At 46.7% G+C, this 18,538-nt stretch overlaps 3 protein-coding genes and 2 non-coding genes across 7 annotated transcripts; 4 read left to right on the top strand and 1 right to left on the bottom strand.

Moving 5' to 3' along the window:
* Positions 1 to 751: 751 nt before the first annotated feature.
* On the top strand, positions 752 to 3,207 carry ATP6V1G2 (ATPase H+ transporting V1 subunit G2). 2 transcript variants are annotated; one of them, XM_040463397.1, is made up of 3 exons: positions 752 to 991; positions 1,455 to 1,555; positions 2,076 to 3,207. In XM_040463397.1, exons 2-3 carry the CDS (start codon positions 1,496 to 1,498, stop codon positions 2,247 to 2,249), a joined length of 234 nt encoding a protein of 77 aa, XP_040319331.1. In that variant the 5' UTR covers positions 752 to 991; positions 1,455 to 1,495; the 3' UTR covers positions 2,250 to 3,207. The 2 variants fall into 2 exon arrangements, with proteins under 2 accessions (XP_040319331.1, XP_040319330.1); XM_040463396.1 differs by lacking the exon at positions 752 to 991 and adding an exon at positions 998 to 1,160.
* Positions 3,208 to 4,625: 1,418 nt separating this feature from the next.
* Positions 4,626 to 16,258, top strand: DDX39B (DExD-box helicase 39B). 2 transcript variants are annotated; one of them, XM_040463394.1, is made up of 11 exons: positions 4,626 to 4,757; positions 6,016 to 6,366; positions 7,348 to 7,475; positions 7,770 to 7,862; positions 10,502 to 10,685; positions 11,979 to 12,097; positions 14,173 to 14,304; positions 15,065 to 15,174; positions 15,273 to 15,417; positions 15,562 to 15,709; positions 16,029 to 16,258. In XM_040463394.1, exons 2-11 carry the CDS (start codon positions 6,156 to 6,158, stop codon positions 16,043 to 16,045), a joined length of 1,287 nt encoding a protein of 428 aa, XP_040319328.1. In that variant the 5' UTR covers positions 4,626 to 4,757; positions 6,016 to 6,155; the 3' UTR covers positions 16,046 to 16,258. The 2 variants fall into 2 exon arrangements, with proteins under 2 accessions (XP_040319328.1, XP_040319329.1); XM_040463395.1 differs by lacking the exon at positions 4,626 to 4,757 and adding an exon at positions 4,948 to 5,055.
* LOC121022391 (small nucleolar RNA SNORD83) lies at positions 5,511 to 5,588 on the top strand. The gene has a single exon (XR_005786917.1). It is a non-coding gene; the product is annotated as a small nucleolar RNA SNORD83 (small nucleolar RNA).
* On the top strand, positions 10,738 to 10,814 carry LOC121022392 (small nucleolar RNA SNORD83). The gene has a single exon (XR_005786918.1). It is a non-coding gene; the product is annotated as a small nucleolar RNA SNORD83 (small nucleolar RNA).
* A 321-nt stretch (positions 16,259 to 16,579) lies between the features above and the next one.
* Positions 16,580 to 17,417, bottom strand: MCCD1 (mitochondrial coiled-coil domain 1). Its single transcript, XM_040463398.1, has 2 exons — positions 17,250 to 17,417; positions 16,580 to 16,765 (listed from the first exon to the last, which is right to left on the bottom strand). Exons 1-2 carry the CDS (start codon positions 17,415 to 17,417, stop codon positions 16,580 to 16,582), a joined length of 354 nt encoding a protein of 117 aa, XP_040319332.1.
* Positions 17,418 to 18,538: the final 1,121 nt, after the last annotated feature.

Here is an 18,538-nt window from a genome sequence, read left to right on the forward strand (position 1 = left end):
CTGGCCTCGGGGGGAAACTAGGGGAACTTAAGGTAAAGGGTCCGTCTGAAACCGTAAGACTGGACGGTAGACGCGAAAAAGGAGCCGAGCAAGGGAGGGTAAAAACGGTGATTTAGAGATTTAGCTTCCCCTCCCCCAACAGGGAAGAGAGAAGAGATGGTTCAGAGATAGATAAGAGAGAAAAAACAGGGGAGATGAAGAGGATTAAAAATCATGGTGAAAATGGAAAACCAAAACTAAAACCACGGTGAGGCCAAGAACTGGGACAAATCAAAAAAGACATGTGTGAAAGACATTGAAAAAAAAAAAGTGGGGCGCCTGGGTGGCTTGGTCGCTTGAGCGTCCGACTTCGGCTCAGGTCATGATCCCACAGCTCGTGAGTTTGAGCCCCACGTCGGGCTCTGTGCCAACAGCTCAGAGCCTGGAGCCTGCTTCGGATTCTGGGTCTCTGGCTCTCTCTACCCCTCCTCCACTCATGCTCTGTCTCAGTCTCAAAAATAAATAAACATTAAAACAAAATTAAAAAGAGTAGGACAAGGCAAACTAAAATTTGGACTTGGGAAAGATACAGAAAAAGAGATAGAAAGGGGAGGTAGAAAAAAAAAGAGAGGAAGAGAAGTAGGAAGAATTCAGAAACCCAGCATACTCTTTTCCCAATTAACGACACATGTTGACTTCCTTTCCCTCTCACCCCATTTTCAAGCCCTCTATGCCTCCTGTTCATTCCTCTTTGCCCCTGTCCCGGTTGCTAGACATCGACCCGGAAAACCCTGCACCTGCGGTGATGCTAGCGAGCAGCTCTGGGCCTGGTCTCTGCTGCCCCCAGGTGGTCCTTCTGGGTACTGCCCGTGGGAGAGGTGGGAGAAGAGACCAGCCATCAGTTGGAGGATCAGTTTGGGGGAGACACCTGGTGCAGCAGGCTTAGCGGAAAAGGGGAGCACTAAGACCCAGGGACAGTGGAGAATTGCAGCGAGAAGCTGGTGGAAGAGGAGTAGGTGGTGTGTATGTGTGTTGGGGGTTGGGGGAGCCTTCTGGTACCTTGGTAGCATCCGAAACAGCATCAGCCATAACGACAGAAATGGCCAGTCAGTCTCAGGGTATCCAGCAGCTCCTGCAAGCTGAGAAGCGGGCGGCTGAGAAGGTGGCAGATGCCAGAAAGAGTGAGTTCCCTTTTCTCTCCCTTAGGAGTCTGGAAAGAAAATTGGGGTGCGGGGGGGACAGCAAACATTTGAGTCCCTGGGAAAATCCAAGGCCGGGGTGGGGTGGGGGAGAAAGCTGGGGCTGGGCTGGCTGATTAGGAGGCTGATTAGGAGGGTGATTAGCGGGGTGGGTGTTAGAATCTAGCACTGGTCGGCTGAGAGATGGCAGCAAAACTTTCTGGAAAGGAATGACCGCTACTATCACATTTTGTGAGGGGGTCTACTCCCACCCCCAATCCCTTCTTCTGCTTCCAGGGAAGGCCCGGCGTCTGAAGCAGGCAAAGGAGGAGGCCCAGATGGAGGTGGAGCATTACCGTCGAGAGCGAGAGCAGGAATTCCAGAGCAAGCAGCAGGCGGTGCGTTGTGGGAGAGTTGAAATGGGATCCTGGGGTGCAAGTTGGTGGGTGCATCTGATGAGGTGTGTATGGGGTGACCCTAGAAGAAAACAAGATGGTAAAGGGCTGAAGGGGACCCTTGGCAGGGACCACGTTATTGTTCAAGGTATGTGAGATGTATGAGAATCTGAGAGTTTTGAAAGACTTGGATGGCTTGTGGGGCGGGGGGGGGGGGGGCTTGCCACTGTCTGTGTGGAGTACGATGTCATTTGGGGTGGAAGGCAAAGTTTTATGGTCACGTGTGGTGAGGTAGTGGGGGTTTTCCAGTTGTTTTAGGATGAAGTTGCATGTCAAATCTCAAAGGAAAGGGAATTGTGTTGCTTTCTTTGGTGTCTGGATATTTCCATGGGATGGGGGTGGTTTTGGCAAGGGCTTTTCTTCCTAGCCTTGCTCCAGGACTTTTTCCTCCACATACCTGTACCCTTCTTTCTGTGTTTCTGCTTTTGCCTTTCTGTCTTCTGCCCCTTTCCCGATCCCCCAGGCCATGGGCTCCCAGGGGAACCTCTCAGCTGAGGTGGAGCAGGCTACGAGACGCCAGGTACAGGGCATGCAGAGCTCCCAGCAGAGAAACCGTGAACGCGTCCTGGCCCAACTTCTTGGCATGGTCTGTGACGTCAGGCCCCAGGTCCACCCCAACTACCGGATTGCTGCCTAGAATTCACCATAGGACCTGACTGTTCCCTTCCAGTTCCCTTCCTCAAAGAAACCCCCCAAACAAAATTACCACCTGCCATCTTCACTGCTTCTTTCCTATTTTCTCTCCTTTCCATTCCCTAGAAATTCTAGGGGCAAGATCCAATAACTCTGTGAAAAGTACCCTGCTCAGATCTGAGTCTCCTTACTGTTCTTTAACCTTCACTGGGACCTTGTAAACTCCCAAGTCACTCTCACCGAAACCCTCTGTGAAATTTGTAGCATGGATAAGTAGGGATGTGGAAAAAACACTTTGACTTCAGAGCCTGGAAGCCTTGGGTTCCTTTCCCAACCCTGCCACTTTCTGGCTGTGCACCTAGGACAGCTACTTAATCTGTAGTCCAGTGTCCTCCTTTGCAAGACTGGCATGATGCTGATGGTGATAATAACAGTAATACCTACCTTACGGGACTGCTGCAATGATTAGGAATCACTCTGTAAAGAGCCTAGCATGGTTTTTGGCATGTAGTTGCTGTGATTCCATAAATGTCCGCCCTATGATATTATTACCACCCGTTGCCCACCGTCAAAACCAAAACACAACTGTTTCCTCACATTTGTCAATGGCTGTCTAAATCACTCACTCATTCTGTGAACCTAGTAATTTTTCTGAAGAATTGGTTCTTCCCACCTCTCTTTTCCCAGAGACTTTATGGTCCCTGAAAAGGAAATGAAGACCTCGTTTAGCCTCTCTACTGTGGTTCCAGGAAGATGTTGGTCTTTCTTTTTATTGGATTTTTCCCTTTCCTTTTCCGATTTCCCCAAAGACCCATCAGATGCTCACTGCTTCCTGAGATGTAAAGTGATGCTGTGTTCCTTTGTATGCATGGCCTCCCTTTCTACATCCTTAACATCCTTTCCTTTGTAACAATAAGAAAGTGTCAATAATAATAATAAAAATAAAACCTATGGGCAAATCAGTTGGTGTGTGGAAGCAGCTTCCTTTTTGCTTCATCATTTCTCACTTTCATTCACTCTCTTGTTCCTTATTTACATATTCCCCAAATACCCCAAAGCGCTGTCCTTTGAAGCTTGTTGGAAAAAATAAAAGCAACTAGTATGTTATTGTTTCTCTTAAATGAGGAACATATGTGGTTCCTCGTTGGGAATCCGAGAACTACAAATGGCAGGTATAGAGAAAAGCTGGGGTGTATTAACAAGCACTCTTTGCTCCTTATTTTGCATTATTTTTCTTCGTGGTACTTATTACTACTTGACATTTGTTTATATGTTGTCTTCCCTGGAATGTGAACTCTGATGACAGGGCTGTTCACCGAGTCCCCGGATCCTAGGTTAGCGGTTGGCACAGGGTAGGCAGCTGATAAATACTGTTGAATCAATTGATACTTAAAGTCGGAAACATCATCCTTGGATCACTGTTCCTTCTCTTGGCCGCAGAACAATGCCTACTTCACCAAAGACTTGAACCAATGAGGTAATCCATAGGGTAATTATTAACCGGACTCTTCAAGCAGAGAGGCAGGATACAATAGAGACTAAACGACGTTTAAACAGCTAGCTTTATTTTGGATCTGTTGCTTTGTTTGTTGTAGAATGGCAATAATGGTACCTATTCCTTACTGTTAAGTGGCTAACTGGTAACAGGTAAAGAGCCGAATGTTTGCTGTCATTTTTGTTGACATCACATCTGACTTTGGTAGCATATCAAAGACTGGGTTATCAAATGCTTCATTAAGGAAAAAATTCAAGCTCAACAATGGGGCTGCTGGAGGCGGGGCTAAAGACATTCTGGTCGAATTAACAATATTTATATAATGTTGCCTAACCCTCAAGCCCCACCACTTCTTTAAAACCTGAGGCAGAATCCACTCAGTGGATTTAGAACACCTTCCAGACTCGAATTTCCTGTCCCATAGCCTCAGGGCCCTTGGGGCATCAACTACATCGGCCAACATTTTGGGCAAGGGGTAGGACCCCTACGCGCGGCTCAGACTCATTCCTCCCTTCAACTGAGGTCCCACGTTCTCTAGCTCCAACGCTGACGCACCCGGGTCACCTTGACTACCAGGCCAAGGACCCCGTGGGAACTCTCAGTCCCCGCCACCCTTTTTCCACCGAGCGGTGAGCCTACGGAGGGGTGCCCGGAGAGAAGACCTGCCCGACAACAACCTAAAGGAAGAGGTGAAGTATATGGAGTAGACTAGGGCACGAGAAAATATATAACAGTAGGAGAGGATGCCAGTTTCCTTTATGCCCTTTGTTACTTGCAGTAGCGGAGGAGTTAGAAGTGGCTTTAAAATTTTTTTTCACACAGGCATTTTCTAAAGGCAACCCCGGAGCGCGCAGAACTATGGGATCGTGAAAGGGTCGCCTTCCGGTCCCTTGCGCCTGCGCGCTGGCAGCCGAGAAGGCGGGAGGCCCTGGTAAGAGGGAAGCCGAGAACCGGAAGTGAAGGCAGATTCCCTCCTTCGTCGCTGTTGCCGCCGCCATATGCGCTCGCCTTGCTCAGGTAAGCTTTGGCCTTCTTTATCATCCGCTTCCATCTGCGTTTCTCTGCGGCCATTCTGCCTCGTGGACTCCTGATACCCCTTCCACAGACTATGGTCTGGTCCCTGGGGCCTAGATGGGTCGTTATTTCCATTGCTTGCATCCCTTTTGAGAGCTCTTAAGAGTTCCGGGGGGGGGGCAGGGAAGGTAGGGGGCCCAATCCAAGATGGTGGCCCTAGCGCCATTGTGTTCCTTTTGCTCCCTGCTCCTTCGTTGGGCTCCTCGTTTATCGGATGCCCCAGCGATGGTGAGAGGCGGCGGTAGGTGCTCTTTGTTTCTGGGCATTTGCGGAGGGTGGGGCTCTTTTCACCTTCCTTCTCATCTCTGGGTCCTCTTAATGGCCCAAGGTGGGAATAGGAGGAGGAGCCGCCTTACGGGCCTGGTTGGACTTTTCTTACCTCGATTTACCAGCCTTTGCTTGGAACATTTTCCAAATGTTTATGCGTGATGTCATTGTGTGTTTATAGGAAAGGAGTCTCACCTGAAGAGTAACGAAGGGTGATGAGATCCCTTACTAGAGTTTGTAGTAGAGCTGGAGTGAGAGTTTATCTCGAGTACCTTTTTTCCTATTAATTGTAGCGGAGGGAAGATAGTATTCATCTCCGACCTAGTCATTCCTCTTACTCTACTCTTCTACCCCCCCCCCCCACATTAATTACACAGGGATTTCTTAAGCACCAGAAGGAGGTTACTGAGGAGTGGGACGCGGATGGCAGCCAAATGATGTTTATATTTTGGGAAGTGAGCACTTTGCGCAATGATGACCTTAATCTATCACCCTTGACTGATGGCTGCCTTGTTAGGGGTCAACACTTTGAGATGTAGGGAAAGCAAAAAGTCTTCCTTTGACAGTTTTTCAGGACTTGTCTTTATCTTGTTGTCTCCATTCTCCACTCTCTTGATTCATTTTGCTTTTCATTATCTATTTTCTTCACTGTTGTTACTTAACAGATCAGGAGTTCATATGCTGGTTCTCCCCATCCTGCTTTCTGGTTTATGCTACTCTGATTCTAATCTCTTTGGGAACTTGTGTCTTAACCGCCTCACCTGGGACCACTATATTATGTTTGCTTTTATGTTTTGTGTTCTTGTTATTTTTCTTTCCAGATAAAGGTGTCAGTACAGGGAAAGTGGGAAAAGTGTGGGGATGGAAAAGAGGTGGTGAAGGCTCTGCTCACGACTAATAAGTCTTTTGTTTTTCTTGTTTGTTTTTTTCCTAGCTCTTCTATCAGAAACTAGGTTTTTTGTTTGTTTGTTTTTTTAAACTGTTGCTCAAGCCCCCACTCTCCTCCCTTGTTTTCACTTACTCTGCGTGAACCCTTCCGGAGACTCCTCCCCTTCTCCCCCTGCCGGCCCAGGAATGGCAGAGAACGATGTGGACAATGAGCTCTTGGACTATGAAGAAGATGAGGTGGAGACAGCAGCAGGGGGAGACGGGGCTGAGGCCCCTGCCAAGAAGGATGTCAAGGGCTCCTATGTCTCCATCCACAGCTCTGGCTTTCGTGACTTCCTACTGAAGCCAGAGTTGCTCCGGGCCATTGTTGACTGTGGCTTTGAGCATCCGTCAGAAGGTAAATTTTCTATTGGGCCTAGAGTATTCGTTAGGTTCTTTAAGGGAACAAGAAACAGGTGTGTAAAACAGTTCCTCAGATAATACATATTTATTTAGGGTATATCAGGAAATAAAGTATCAAGAACTATTTTAGCAGTAGGAAAGACTTGTATAGATTGGTTTTTCATTCATGGTAAAATGAAAAAGCTAGTGACCTAAAAGTAGCTGCTGTTAGTTGTTGTGACTGGCTTTTCTCTTTGCCTACTTTTTTCTTTTAAGTTTATTTATTTTGAGAGAGAATGAGCGGGGGAGGGACAAAGCGAGGGGGAGAGAATTTCTCCAAGTTGTCAGTGCAGAGCCCAATGTGGGGCTTGATCCCATGAGATCTCATGAACCGTGAGATCACAACCTGAGCCAAAACCGAGTCAGATGCTTAACGACTGAGCCACACAGGCGTCCGTTTGTCTACTTGTTTTTAATTTTGTTACCTAGGCTTCTAATTTTGAATTTCCAGAGAGGAGCTGGTTGGACCTTTAGTTTCTATTGGGCCAGGCCAACTATGGTCTCTGGAAACCTTTGTGGCTGATCTAAAAAGAGTTGCTTTTGGGTCAGCTACCACACCCTTCATTTGTGTCCAGGGTTACATGGCCTAAAGATGGTAAGCTAAGTAGGAGAAACGGCCTGGGGCAGGCACTCAGATGTCATGGATTGTTACAGACCAAGGGAAATAGGGACAGAGCCAGGAGCACCAAAGGTGAAGTCTTGGTGGGTGGAAGAGGCCAGGCACTGGAGTTGGAGGAGGCCAAACCCGGGAGGAACTAGGAAGGTCTGCTTTTGGGATGAATTTGATGGAGGGAGCAGAAAGGTAGAAAGGGTCTGGAAGTTGATGAGAACCATTTAAGAATTGAGTGGTGAGAAATGGGTTTGGAATCGTGAAAAAGGTTGTGGAGTTACTGAAGACTGAAGTGTAATTTATCTCTCCCCCCATCCCTCCTTCTAGTCCAGCATGAGTGCATTCCTCAGGCCATTTTGGGAATGGATGTTCTATGCCAGGCCAAGTCAGGCATGGGAAAGACAGCAGTGTTTGTGCTGGCCACACTGCAACAGCTGGAGCCGGTTACTGGACAGGTACGTTTGGGGAAAGTGCTGTGGAAGACATTTTGGTTAGGAATTTTTGAGAAGGGTGTTTTGCCTCAGCCACAAGCTGCAATCAGAGCCACGGGTGTTTGTTGCAAAGGTGACCTCGGTTACCTTTTTCTGATGGCCATGTGGGATATTGCATAGAAATTATGTGGTTAATGACTTAGATCTCAGAATTGAGTTCATTTATAATCTGTCAAATGTATTTTTGTGACCATCACTTCCCCGAGGAGATAGTAAAGGGATATACTGTTTGTCTCTGTCTGCTCTCCCCACCCCAAGGTGTCTGTGCTGGTGATGTGTCATACTCGGGAGTTGGCTTTTCAGATCAGCAAGGAGTATGAGCGCTTTTCTAAATACATGCCCAATGTCAAGGTAAGCCAGGGTAAAGACACCTGGGAGGATGAGGGTGGGGGGAGTTGTAGGCATTGAAGACTTGTAGGTCAACCGTCTTCATGTCCATAGATGTTAAATTATCTTTATATGAATGTCATTTGCACGTTCTAGGTGGTAAGTTTCTGCAGACCTTGGTATGCAAGGGATTTACAGTTTACGGTTCATTTGAGTACACATTATAATTTCTGAGATGTTTGCTTTACTCTAATTTTGGAGAATCTTTAGTTTGCTTTAGTTTTTAACAGATTGGATATAGCTGTGCAGCAGGAGACTGCATGGTTAGGCTATGAAGGGTGCTCACCATGAGACCTCGCTTTTGTTTATTATTTCTTTTTTTTAAAAAAAATTTTTTTTTTCAACATTTATTTATTTTTGGGACAGAGAGAGACAGAGCATGAACGGGGGAGGGGCAGAGAGAGAGGGAGACACAGAATCGGAAACCGGCTCCAGGCTCTGAGCCATCAGCCCAGAGCCCGACGCGGGGCTCGAACTCACAGACCGCGAGATCGTGACCTGGCTGAAGTCGGACGCTTAACCGACTGCGCCACCCAGGCGCCCCTGTTTATTATTTCTTTACACTGACTTTGAATGATTTCACTGTGCTTTGGTTGAGTTTGAGAATTTTGGGGTGTGTGGCAAGGGAAGCTGGAAACTCCAAAACATCTCTAGTGTGGTGTGTGAATTTAGAGGATTCCTGAAAGTGGCAGAAAATTGAAAGATGTTTGGTGGCCACAACAGAGTAGGCTTGGGTTGTTTTCTGTATATAACCTTGGTTTTTATAGTGTGGTTTCCAAATCCAAAGTTTCAGCATCATTTGGAAGCTTGATGGCAATGCAGATTATATGGGTACCACCCCAGACCTACTGAGTATGAATATGTATTCAAATAAGATCTTCAGGTAATTGGAGTTTGAGAAGCACTGATGTGTATAACTTTCTACCTCTCTGGCTAGGATGTGGTAAAGAATAGTACTTCTGTTTGGATTGTTGTGATTTTCTCCCATTACTCATTATTTTATGTTTTAAAGTAACTAGGAATGTTGAGTCCTAGTGCTAAACTAAAAATAATTTCTTAAAAACCAAAGTAATAATGATCAGTATCTCGTGGTAACATGTTTTGAGTAAACTAAAAGGTTTCATAACAAAAAGATTTGTATTTTCCTGTCTCTAATTGCACTTTACGGAAGGTAATCGCTAGTTAACCTTTATTTTTTTTTAATTTTTTTATTTTTTTGCTTTTTTCCCTAATGGTTCTGTGACACCAGGTATTGGCACTGTTCTCTCAGTTTATCAAACTTCAGGTGTTTATGATTTCTTTTCATGAGAGATGTTTGTTCGTGTTGTTTTGTTATTTGAAAATTTTAATCCTTAAAAGTAATCTAAATGTTATATATGTGTGTGAAGTAATATTTCTCTTCTTAAATTGTCAGCGTCATTGACATTCACTTTCTGTCCTTGAACTGGAGTGGTCTTGCTGCTAGTTGATTCTAAAAAGTTGAAAACCAGAAAAACGGTTTCCATTGTTATGACTGGAAACATGCATTGTTGGGCTTATTAGTGAGCTAGAATTGTACTTCCTCCTCTATAGGTCCAGCTAATCAGCTCATGTGGCTCAAAAGAGAACCTTTTTTTTTTTTTTTAAGTTTATTTAATCTCTAACCCAACGTGGGGCCTAAACTCATGACTCCAAAATTGAGTTGCATGTTCTTCTGACTCAGCCAACCAGGCGCCCCAAAAGAGAATATTCTTGGTGTTAAGATCAACTGCAAATTGTCACGACATAATTCTTACTTTTGTTTAAAATTGTGCTAAAGTGATTCGTTCAAAAGGTTGGGTTAGTTCTATAGAATATCCTGTCTCTGGATTTGTCTGGTTACTCCCTTACGTGGTTCTTTAACTTGTTTTTTCCCCTTAGTGTTTCCTTTAACTGAAATACGAATTTGAAAGCTCAACTGACTGAAGTTAAACATTTTTGGCAAGAATTCTTCATAGTTGATATTTTGTGTACCTCCTGTTTTGTTGCAAACTTGGTTGTTCCATAATGAGTGATTTTAGCTTCATTGTGACAGTCTGATCCTGTACTTGATCTTCTCTCCTTGAAACTAGAAAGCAGTTTCTGGTGTCATGTGATCCTATAGTAAAGACTAGATCCTCAGCAGATCTTTTCTTAATGTTTATAACATGGAGTAATGTGGTCAGCTTGAAACCGTAATTTCATAGGGTTTGTGAAGGGACATTTAAAAATCTGAGTTCGGTTAGGAAAACTTGATGTTCATGAGCTTTTTATGGTGCTTTGCACTCTGGTGATTTCTTGCTGTCCTTTTTTACAATGAAGTGTGGCCATAGCATCATGGGAAGGGAGATTATTAGATTAAGTCAGAAGAAAGTGCTAGTCCTGACTTCCTTGATTAGCCACATAACTCTGGGCAAGTTACTTATGTTTCTTAGCTTCATCGTTTGGGGAATGTAATAAGAATTTTAGGTCAGGTGGTCTTTGATGTTCGTTTTACCTTTGAAATACTCAAAGTTCACTTAGATTAAACTGAAAGGATGGGAAGTGCGGGGAGATTGGACTGTTTCCTCCCTTGTGAGACACTGTTTTTTTCTGGGTTAATACAGGTCGCGGTGTTTTTTGGTGGTCTGTCTATCAAGAAGGATGAAGAGGTGCTGAAGAAGAACTGCCCGCATATCGTCGTGGGGACCCCTGGCCGCATCCTAGCCCTGGCTCGAAATAAGAGCCTCAATCTCAAACACATTAAACACTTTATCTTGGATGAATGTGATAAGATGCTTGAACAGCTCGGTGAGTGGCAGTGCTGGCAAGGGGGCTGGTGATCAGGGAGTTGCCCTTTAGAGCCAAATGATGTTTTTTTGATTCAGGAGCACTTTAGTGCTGGGACGACTCTTCATCTATCACCCATGACTGATGGCTCTGGCTCCCCTGTCGATTTTTGTGAGGCCTTTTAAGGAACTTGGGTGAGCAAGGAGAAGTGTGTTTTGTCCTGTGATAGAGGTTTTGTTTCTTTGAGAGGAGTGACTTTGCTGATCTTAGACATTGCTCACACCACTATTCTCTCCTTTACAGATTCTTATACTGGGTGTCAGGGGTGGGGTAATAAACTGAAGGAAGAAGCCATTTACTCTCTGGCATTCTCTGCACAGCATCTATCAGTTTATAGCTGAGTAAATCTTTAGACCTAAGTTCTAGGATTAACGTGGAGAGTTTATGGGGTTTTTCTGTATTTCAGTGTGTCACGTGCGGTTAAGAAAGGAAAATTGTGAGAACTCACATTTAATAAATCAGAGCGTTGGGATGGACGTGGCCCCAGGGACAAGTCATTCCAAATGATTGACTCCTAAAATAATTTTTTTTTTAATGTTTAATTTTGAGAGAGAGACAGAGCAGGAGTTGTGGAGGGGCAAAGAGAGAGACAGTAGCTGAAGCAGGCTCCAGGCTCTGAGCTGTCAGCACAGAGCCCGATGCGGGGCTCGAACCCGCAAACTGAGATCATGACCCGAGCCACCCAGGTGCCCCTGATCTTTGACTATTTTAACGTGAGCTCTAAGATGGGCTCCAGGTAGAGATGTCTTGTTTACCTGGCTGGATACGAAAGCATGATCCAGAGGTGCCATGAAATGGACTCTGACAACTGGAATGTAATTTGGTGCGCAATATTTGTAGACAGCAGGGGTGTGGGGAGAAAGTATGGACAAGGGCCTTGTAAAGAATTTCTCAAGGGTCTTATGCTTGTAAGTTTATGTTTATGCTTATACTCAAGAGCCTCTGCAGTGGGCCTTATCTCCATATCATAATTGTGAGCTTTGGGGTTTTTTCGTCTCATTTCTTGTCTGGTTAAAACAGCTGGAATCCGATCCCAAGTCTTTATTTCAGATTCCACTGTGTGCTGTTTCTATTGTGTTATTACAATGGATGTGATTTTACGGTGGTCAGAATAAATGAAGACCTGAGACAAATCTTACTGTGAAATGACTGTTCCTTACCCATTTCCAGCAGCCATCACCTCATTGGGCTGTCTCTGGTCTTTGTCTATGATGTATGCTACTTGTCTTACAGTTTTCTTCCTTTTTCTTGTAGACATGCGTCGGGATGTCCAGGAAATTTTTCGCATGACCCCCCATGAGAAGCAGGTCATGATGTTCAGTGCTACCTTGAGCAAAGAGATCCGTCCAGTCTGCCGCAAGTTCATGCAAGACGTAAATACCCTTCTACCTTCTCTCCCTCCACTCCCCGCCCACTGCCTCCTCCCCTTCCGCGCCCTCTTCCTCCAGACTCCCTTGTCCTTCAAGTGCCAAGAAGGGGGCACGTGCCCATCTGGGAGTGATGACTCCTTGAAGAGACACATAGAGGCAGAGACAGCTAGTGTTAGGGTCTGCGCGGGCGCCAGGGAAACTCCGGAAGACTTGGTCGGGTTAACTTGAGAGCGGGTAGTGTTCGACCTTTTTTTTTTCATCACAGCATTTTTGAACCTCTTCTTCCTTTTTGGGGGAGGGCAGGATTTTCTGCCCTACCACCCACCCATCGTCTCCTATACACCCCTTTACAGCCACGCACCCTCAAGGTGGCATCGAGCACACAGTTGGAGCCTTCTGCTCCTCAAAACTCATAACCTCCCGGTGGCAGGAGAGCAAGAGAGGGACAGACAGATGGCAGGGCATGTCCAAAAGAAGAGCAAACAGCACAAATGAATCCGCTCCCTCCCCACCTCCAGGGGTGGGGGCCTCTGGCACCTCAGTCCCCGATCCCTTACTCCTTACCATCCATACCTCCTCGCACCCATCCGGAAGCTCGGTTGATGTGAGCCGGCAGCGGAGAAGCACCGTGGAGCGGCGGGGGATATGCAGACGGCACCAGCGGTGGATGGCGGCAGCGGAGGCCGCGGGGAAACCTGACCAGGAAGCCGAGGACCAAACCAGCCTCTTTTTCCGTTCCCGGTTTTTTTCCTGAATCCAAGGCGTGCCGTGCTCCCCGTTTCCCCCCATATGTGTTGGGGGGAGGGGTGTCCTGAAAGGGGGGGTAGATTTTTTTTTTTCTTTTTTAAGACATTTTTTTTTTTAATACTCAAAGGAGAGGGATGTGGGAAAGGTAAAGTGAGGAGCTCCACTTGGAAGTAACCAGGTGGGTGTTAGGGTTTGGGGCTAGACGGGGCCTATCGTATAAGTAGTGCAGTGTGTTCTTTTCCCATCCTGTACTGCTCCGCCCCATGGGATGTTTGCTATTTTTAGCTATACGTGGGGCTAGAATTAGATTTGAAGGAGATCATGGAACTTCTTTTTGGAAAGCCTGCCTTTGTTATCCTGCTAGCTTTCTGGGATTGGGCTTTTGGTTTTCTCCCGTGGCACACATCCTTTCCTAAAATCTTGGACCCTGGGTGTTCATGTTAATTATGTCCCCAGGTTAGTGAAGAGTGCTAGGAAAGTTGGGCTCTAGAGTGGAGTCTTGTGTCAATTTGTGTTTTTATTTTTTTATGCTACCTTCCTCCCCTTCAAGGGTTTTGTGCGTGTGTGTGTGTGTGTGTGTGTATTTTTTTTTTTTTTAAGATGAGTGTATATCTACTGCTCTGAATTTGTTTCTTAGCACCATCTGTTGGTACCTTCCATGTAACACTATAGTTGGTTTGGCTCTTAGTTCAGAGACCAATGTTCTGTTCCCTTTGTTCCCTTGTGGTCTGAGGGCAAGTTGTTACTCGCCTTGAGTAACGTTTGCTTCTCTTTTTATGGCATTTTGACTGTCCATTGTAGTATTCTGATCTTAACAGATATCCACCCTCCTAATGTGGATATGATTCTCTTAGTTGGGAGGATACTCGGAGCAATTTCTGTTCTCTCCCTTGTATTATAACCAGCTTTGGTGGAGTTATTCTGACCTTGAGTCACTGTGTCCCACCAATTCCCAGGTGTTTGGATCATATTGGCCCTTTGGGGATCATCTCCTATTGTTTTCTTTCCTGTACCACCTCCCTTTGAGGTAATGGCATCTTGCCATTGGGTGGTCTCACTGCTCCTTTACCTCCCTGCAAATTTCCCTTCCCATGACAGTTTGTAGCTGGGCAGTCTTAAGACTTGATAGGAAGGAAATTAGATCTAATGTGGAAGAGACCACATTAAAATGGGGGTATTTTTGGGGATGTGGTGGGGTTTTCAATCTTCTCTCTTCTCCCCATCCCCCCCATGGGGTGTATTGGAGATCAAGTTCCTCCACCCCCCCAGGTTTAACCCCCCCACTCTGCCCTCCTCCCGTTCCCCACCCCTTCCTCCCCCCTCCCCCCCAGCCAATGGAGATCTTCGTGGATGATGAGACGAAGCTGACGCTGCATGGGTTGCAGCAGTACTACGTGAAACTGAAGGACAACGAGAAGAACCGGAAGCTCTTTGACCTTCTCGATGTCCTTGAGTTCAATCAGGTCAGTTGTTTAAGGTCCAGTAGAGGGATGAGCACGTCTCCAACTGTAGCAGAAACCTGGTTAAGTACCCTTTAATTGAGGATATGACCCATGCGATGTGAGAGGGAATGGTGGAGAAATTGTCTTTAAATGAAATTCTCTTAAGTGAGAATTCAGATGTCTTCTGGGGCTGAGCATGAACAAGGTGTGAGCAGCTGCTTTCCTGTTCCACGGCTGTCACAGCCGGGTATTCAGTAAATAAAAATCTCAATGAAGAAAATCCTTGAGGGGGTTTAATCTTGTAAAAGTTCCAAAATATTTTAGGTTTGTTGGGTTCTTAAATTTGTTTCTTGTGTTATTTACCGAGAAGAAGCATTTCATCACTTTACCTGTTGTGTAGTTTATCTGCACCAAAAACTTTCTAAAATTAAGGTAGAATTCTTATGTTGGATGTTCTTGATGAGCAGGAAATACTGGTCCTGGTCTTTCCAGACTTTAGTTTTAATTTTTACCACTTTCTCATGAGGTTGCCTCATTCTTGTCTCTCAACACACCTGGTAGTTTTGGTTATTTTCTGTACCTTTTCTGCAGCATGTCTGCTTAGGAGACGTCAAGAGCTGAGTGAGAAAGGCTAAGTTGTATTTAGATCAGAAGAGGAATATATGGGAGGGACTAGGAGGAATTCCTTTAGAAAAGCATAGTTACTGAAAACATTCCTTGCACGTACGTAATCTCTCTAACATTCCACATGGGCCCACATCCCCCTACTCTCCACACACAGGTGGTGATCTTTGTGAAGTCTGTGCAGCGTTGCATTGCCCTGGCCCAGCTTCTAGTGGAGCAGAACTTCCCAGCCATTGCCATCCACCGAGGGATGCCCCAGGAGGAGAGGTGAGTCAGAGATGGAAATGTGTTTTGTGTCCTTGGGAAGGAAAAGAGACCATTGAGAGAAAGGACTCAACATTTTTCTAATTTCCTTTCTCACAAAGGCTTTCTCGGTATCAGCAGTTTAAAGATTTTCAACGACGAATTCTTGTGGCCACCAACCTATTTGGCCGAGGCATGGACATTGAACGGGTGAACATTGCCTTCAACTATGACATGCCTGAGGATTCTGACACCTACCTGCATCGGGTAAGCTGCACGCCCACACGGACATCCCAGTGTCCCCTCCCACCTCCCGATTTCCTATGTCTTTATACCGTATGTTCTCATCCCTCCTTTTGGGTGTCTTCCTACTTTTGGGTCTTCCCAGTGCCACCCTCTGTCTCCTTCCAGGTGGCCCGAGCAGGCCGGTTTGGCACCAAGGGCTTGGCCATCACGTTTGTGTCAGATGAAAACGATGCCAAGATCCTCAATGACGTGCAGGATCGCTTTGAAGTCAATATTAGTGAGCTGCCTGATGAGATAGACATTTCCTCCTACAGTGAGTATTGATCTCATGAGACTGGCTCTTCAGTCTCCTTGTTCTTAGTGTGTTTGTCTTAAATCCCATTTACATAAATAAGGTCTCTGGTGCATAACAGGCACTCGACAAGTTCATGTCCCCTGATCTTGATGCCCTTGTTGGGATGTGTAGTTGTCCTCTGTGTGGGGTCTTTTTCTCATGACAGATTATTTCTGTCCCCACTCCCAGTGTGTCCTCTGCACCCGCAAACTACAGACATCTGCATGTAATGGGGGGTGTTTCTGCTAGCCTCGCCATTTCCATGTCTTATTCTAATTGTGCCATGTTTTCTCTTCAGTTGAACAGACGCGGTAGAGGACTCACCCATAGTTTTGGAATGTGACCGTCTGTCCCTCTTCAGGAGATGACAGCAGGCATATGGGGGTGAAGGAGACACTACTGCCACCTTCCCTGGCAACCCCCACCCCCCACCCCACGACTTCCCCCTTTTGCATCACCACCACTCCTAAACTCCTGTTTCCTGAATTGTCTGAATTTTTTTTAACAAAACTAAAAAACACATGTGTCTGTGGTGTCTATAAATGCTCCATCCCTTTATTGGATTTAGGGTGAAGTGAGGCCATGATTCAGTGTATATTCCTATAAGGACTGGGTGCCCTACTGTGGGGCCCAGGTCAGTGGGGAGGGATCAAAGATAGGGGGATGTGACTAAGAAGACTGCAGAGGCCATGGCTCCCTGCTGCTTTCCAATTTCTGCCCTTTTTGGAGGTATTTTCCATGTTTCTTAGTGGCCTGGGAGGGGCTGGGATGTTTCTGACCCGAAGGCCCAGTGTGGGTGGTGTGTAGTGTTTCCAGTGTTGGAAGGTAAAGTGGGAACTGGTGGAAAGCTTAGGCGTCTCCTAGGCTCTCTCGATGTCTCCTCATCTGTTCCTTCAGCTTCTGGATCTTGAGCACCAGGGCCTGTGCTTCCCAAGCCCCTTCTTGCCCTTCCAGAAGGGCCTGGTACAGCTCCAGCTGCTGCTCCAGCAACTCTTCAGCTTGGGCCAGCTCAGCTGTGGGGCTGGGCCGGGGACCCTGAGTGAGGGGGGCAGAGGGGAGGGAGCATCAGCCAGGGTAGGGGGCTGAGGCTTCCTGGAAGTCAGGCCTTCTGCCTCTAACCTTTCGATCCCATTATATTGTCACCTATACTGTGGGGATAGGCCTCTGGGGGGCAGTTTGCTCAGGGGCGATAACTGAACTTGTGTAAGGAGAGGTCATGAGAGGTGAGGACTGGCAGTCCCTTCACCTCCTCCCCTCCCGCCCCCAACTAAGAAATGATTAACTGTTAGGTGAGGGGAAATTCCTGTTCAAGGACTTCATGGACTCTGCAAGGAGAGAGCTCTGTGGGGAGAGGGAGCCCTGAGGTCTAGAGTGGGGTGGGGGTGGGGAAGGTGCTGGGGATCTGGGGATGGGAAGTAGGACACAAACTTGGGGGGGGGCATCTAATTGCAGGACTGTGACAAAAGGATTCCTTCATGCCAGTCTCCCCCCTGGTCTCCCCACTCTTGGTGCTACTTACCCTTGGCGGTGACCTCATCTTCTCACTGCATGTAGAGCTGGTCTGCTCTTTTGTGCTTGCCTTAGGGCTCTGGGAGCAGCACCTCCAGGAACCCTGGGGCCCCAGGGGCCAGGAAGGCAGGAGGAGGCGACGGCAGCAACATGAGAGCCAGGGCAGAGGGAGGACCATGGCTGATGTAGCAGGGAGCTGTGTGAGCCGCCCAACAGCCACCAGGAACTGGCTCTTTCCCTCCAGGCCTTGGCCTCGCTTCAGTGACTGGCCCTGCCCAGGGCCCTGCCCCTATCTTCACCTCCCTCCCAATCTGGCCCTAGACAGTCTTCCTGAGGTGAAAACATTCCTGCTAGTTTAGGCAGAACTTGCTTTAGAACACCGGTGCCCAGCCTACTAGGACTTAAGTCTGTTTTTCCTAGCGCTATATCTTTTCTCATTTCAATTCTGCAAGGTCCAAGTTACATTGCTAGTGTCAGGAAACTGGCTCAGAGGGTTCCCTTCAGGATTCATTCAGTGAGTACCTACTGGGGCCGTCTCTGCCACATGTGCTCAAGGTCCACAGCTGGTTGGTAGAGAAACCTGGAGAATTCATGCCCAGTTCTCTCTGACTTGAAAGGTTATAGCTGGTTTAAGTATTGGTTACTAAGGTCTTTCCTTTTTCTCTTGCTGCCCAGAATGGCGTTTTTTCTTGTCTGTTGTGCACTACATGTTGTAGGGGTTTGCATTCTCTGGTAGTTCTGGGCACTGTTGTGTCACTCTAACCTCGGCTCCTGACAAGAGCCTGACACTGGTAACGGGTCTCAAGCTTTGTTGAACTCGTGAACCCTTTCTTCAAATCTGCATGAGAACAAAAGCTCTGTTCACACACCATGTGTGGTGTGAGCATTTATACATGTTGACTTTCTTGCAGTATGTTCTGAAATGTCTTGTGGCTGGATACCTCATAAGGGAGTGGATGGTCCCAATTTTGATCATCTGGGAAAAAGGTAGACTCTCAGGCAGAAAAAAATATATCAGAAGACAAGATGGCTGGAGGATGGACAGCTGCTAACCAGCTCACTATCTTTGTGACATCATGCTGAATTTGGAGGGAAGATGGCCTTTGCCATAGCCTGGGGATCCAGGAACAGGGAGGTTGACTTTCCTGGAGGTCAGTGGCTCTCAAACTTGGGGGGGTGGTGGCTGAAGCAACTTTAGATGAGGCCAAAGACCCCACATTCCCCATTAGCTGACATGTTCCCACTTTTAAGTGGAAGAGCCAAGAACTTTGGTAGGATTTGAGGAGGAAAAGAAGCTTC

Source organism: Herpailurus yagouaroundi, unplaced genomic scaffold, assembly GCF_014898765.1.
Source record: "Herpailurus yagouaroundi ecotype Mexico unplaced genomic scaffold, PumYag 393, whole genome shotgun sequence".
NCBI classification, from domain to species: domain Eukaryota; kingdom Metazoa; phylum Chordata; class Mammalia; order Carnivora; family Felidae; genus Herpailurus; species Herpailurus yagouaroundi.

Excerpts from the sequence above, each read along its gene's own strand:
- ATP6V1G2 (XM_040463396.1), top strand. The coding sequence starts at position 1,079 with ATGGCCAGTCAGTCTCAGGGTATCCAGCAGCTCCTGCAAGCTGAGAAG. Across the intron at positions 1,161-1,454 it reads GGTGGCAGATGCCAGAAAGA|GGAAGGCCCGGCGTCTGAAG; the intron begins GTGAGTTCCCTT and ends TTCTGCTTCCAG. Across the intron at positions 1,556-2,075 it reads TCCAGAGCAAGCAGCAGGCG|GCCATGGGCTCCCAGGGGAA; the intron begins GTGCGTTGTGGG and ends CCGATCCCCCAG.
- DDX39B (XM_040463394.1), top strand. The coding sequence starts at position 6,156 with ATGGCAGAGAACGATGTGGACAATGAGCTCTTGGACTATGAAGAAGAT. Across the intron at positions 7,476-7,769 it reads TGGAGCCGGTTACTGGACAG|GTGTCTGTGCTGGTGATGTG; the intron begins GTACGTTTGGGG and ends CCCCACCCCAAG. Across the intron at positions 10,686-11,978 it reads TAAGATGCTTGAACAGCTCG|ACATGCGTCGGGATGTCCAG; the intron begins GTGAGTGGCAGT and ends TTTTTCTTGTAG.
- MCCD1 (XM_040463398.1), bottom strand. The coding sequence starts at position 17,417 with ATGGTCCTCCCTCTGCCCTGGCTCTCATGTTGCTGCCGTCGCCTCCTC. Across the intron at positions 16,766-17,249 it reads AGATGAGGTCACCGCCAAGG|GGTCCCCGGCCCAGCCCCAC; the intron begins GTAAGTAGCACC and ends CCCCTCACTCAG.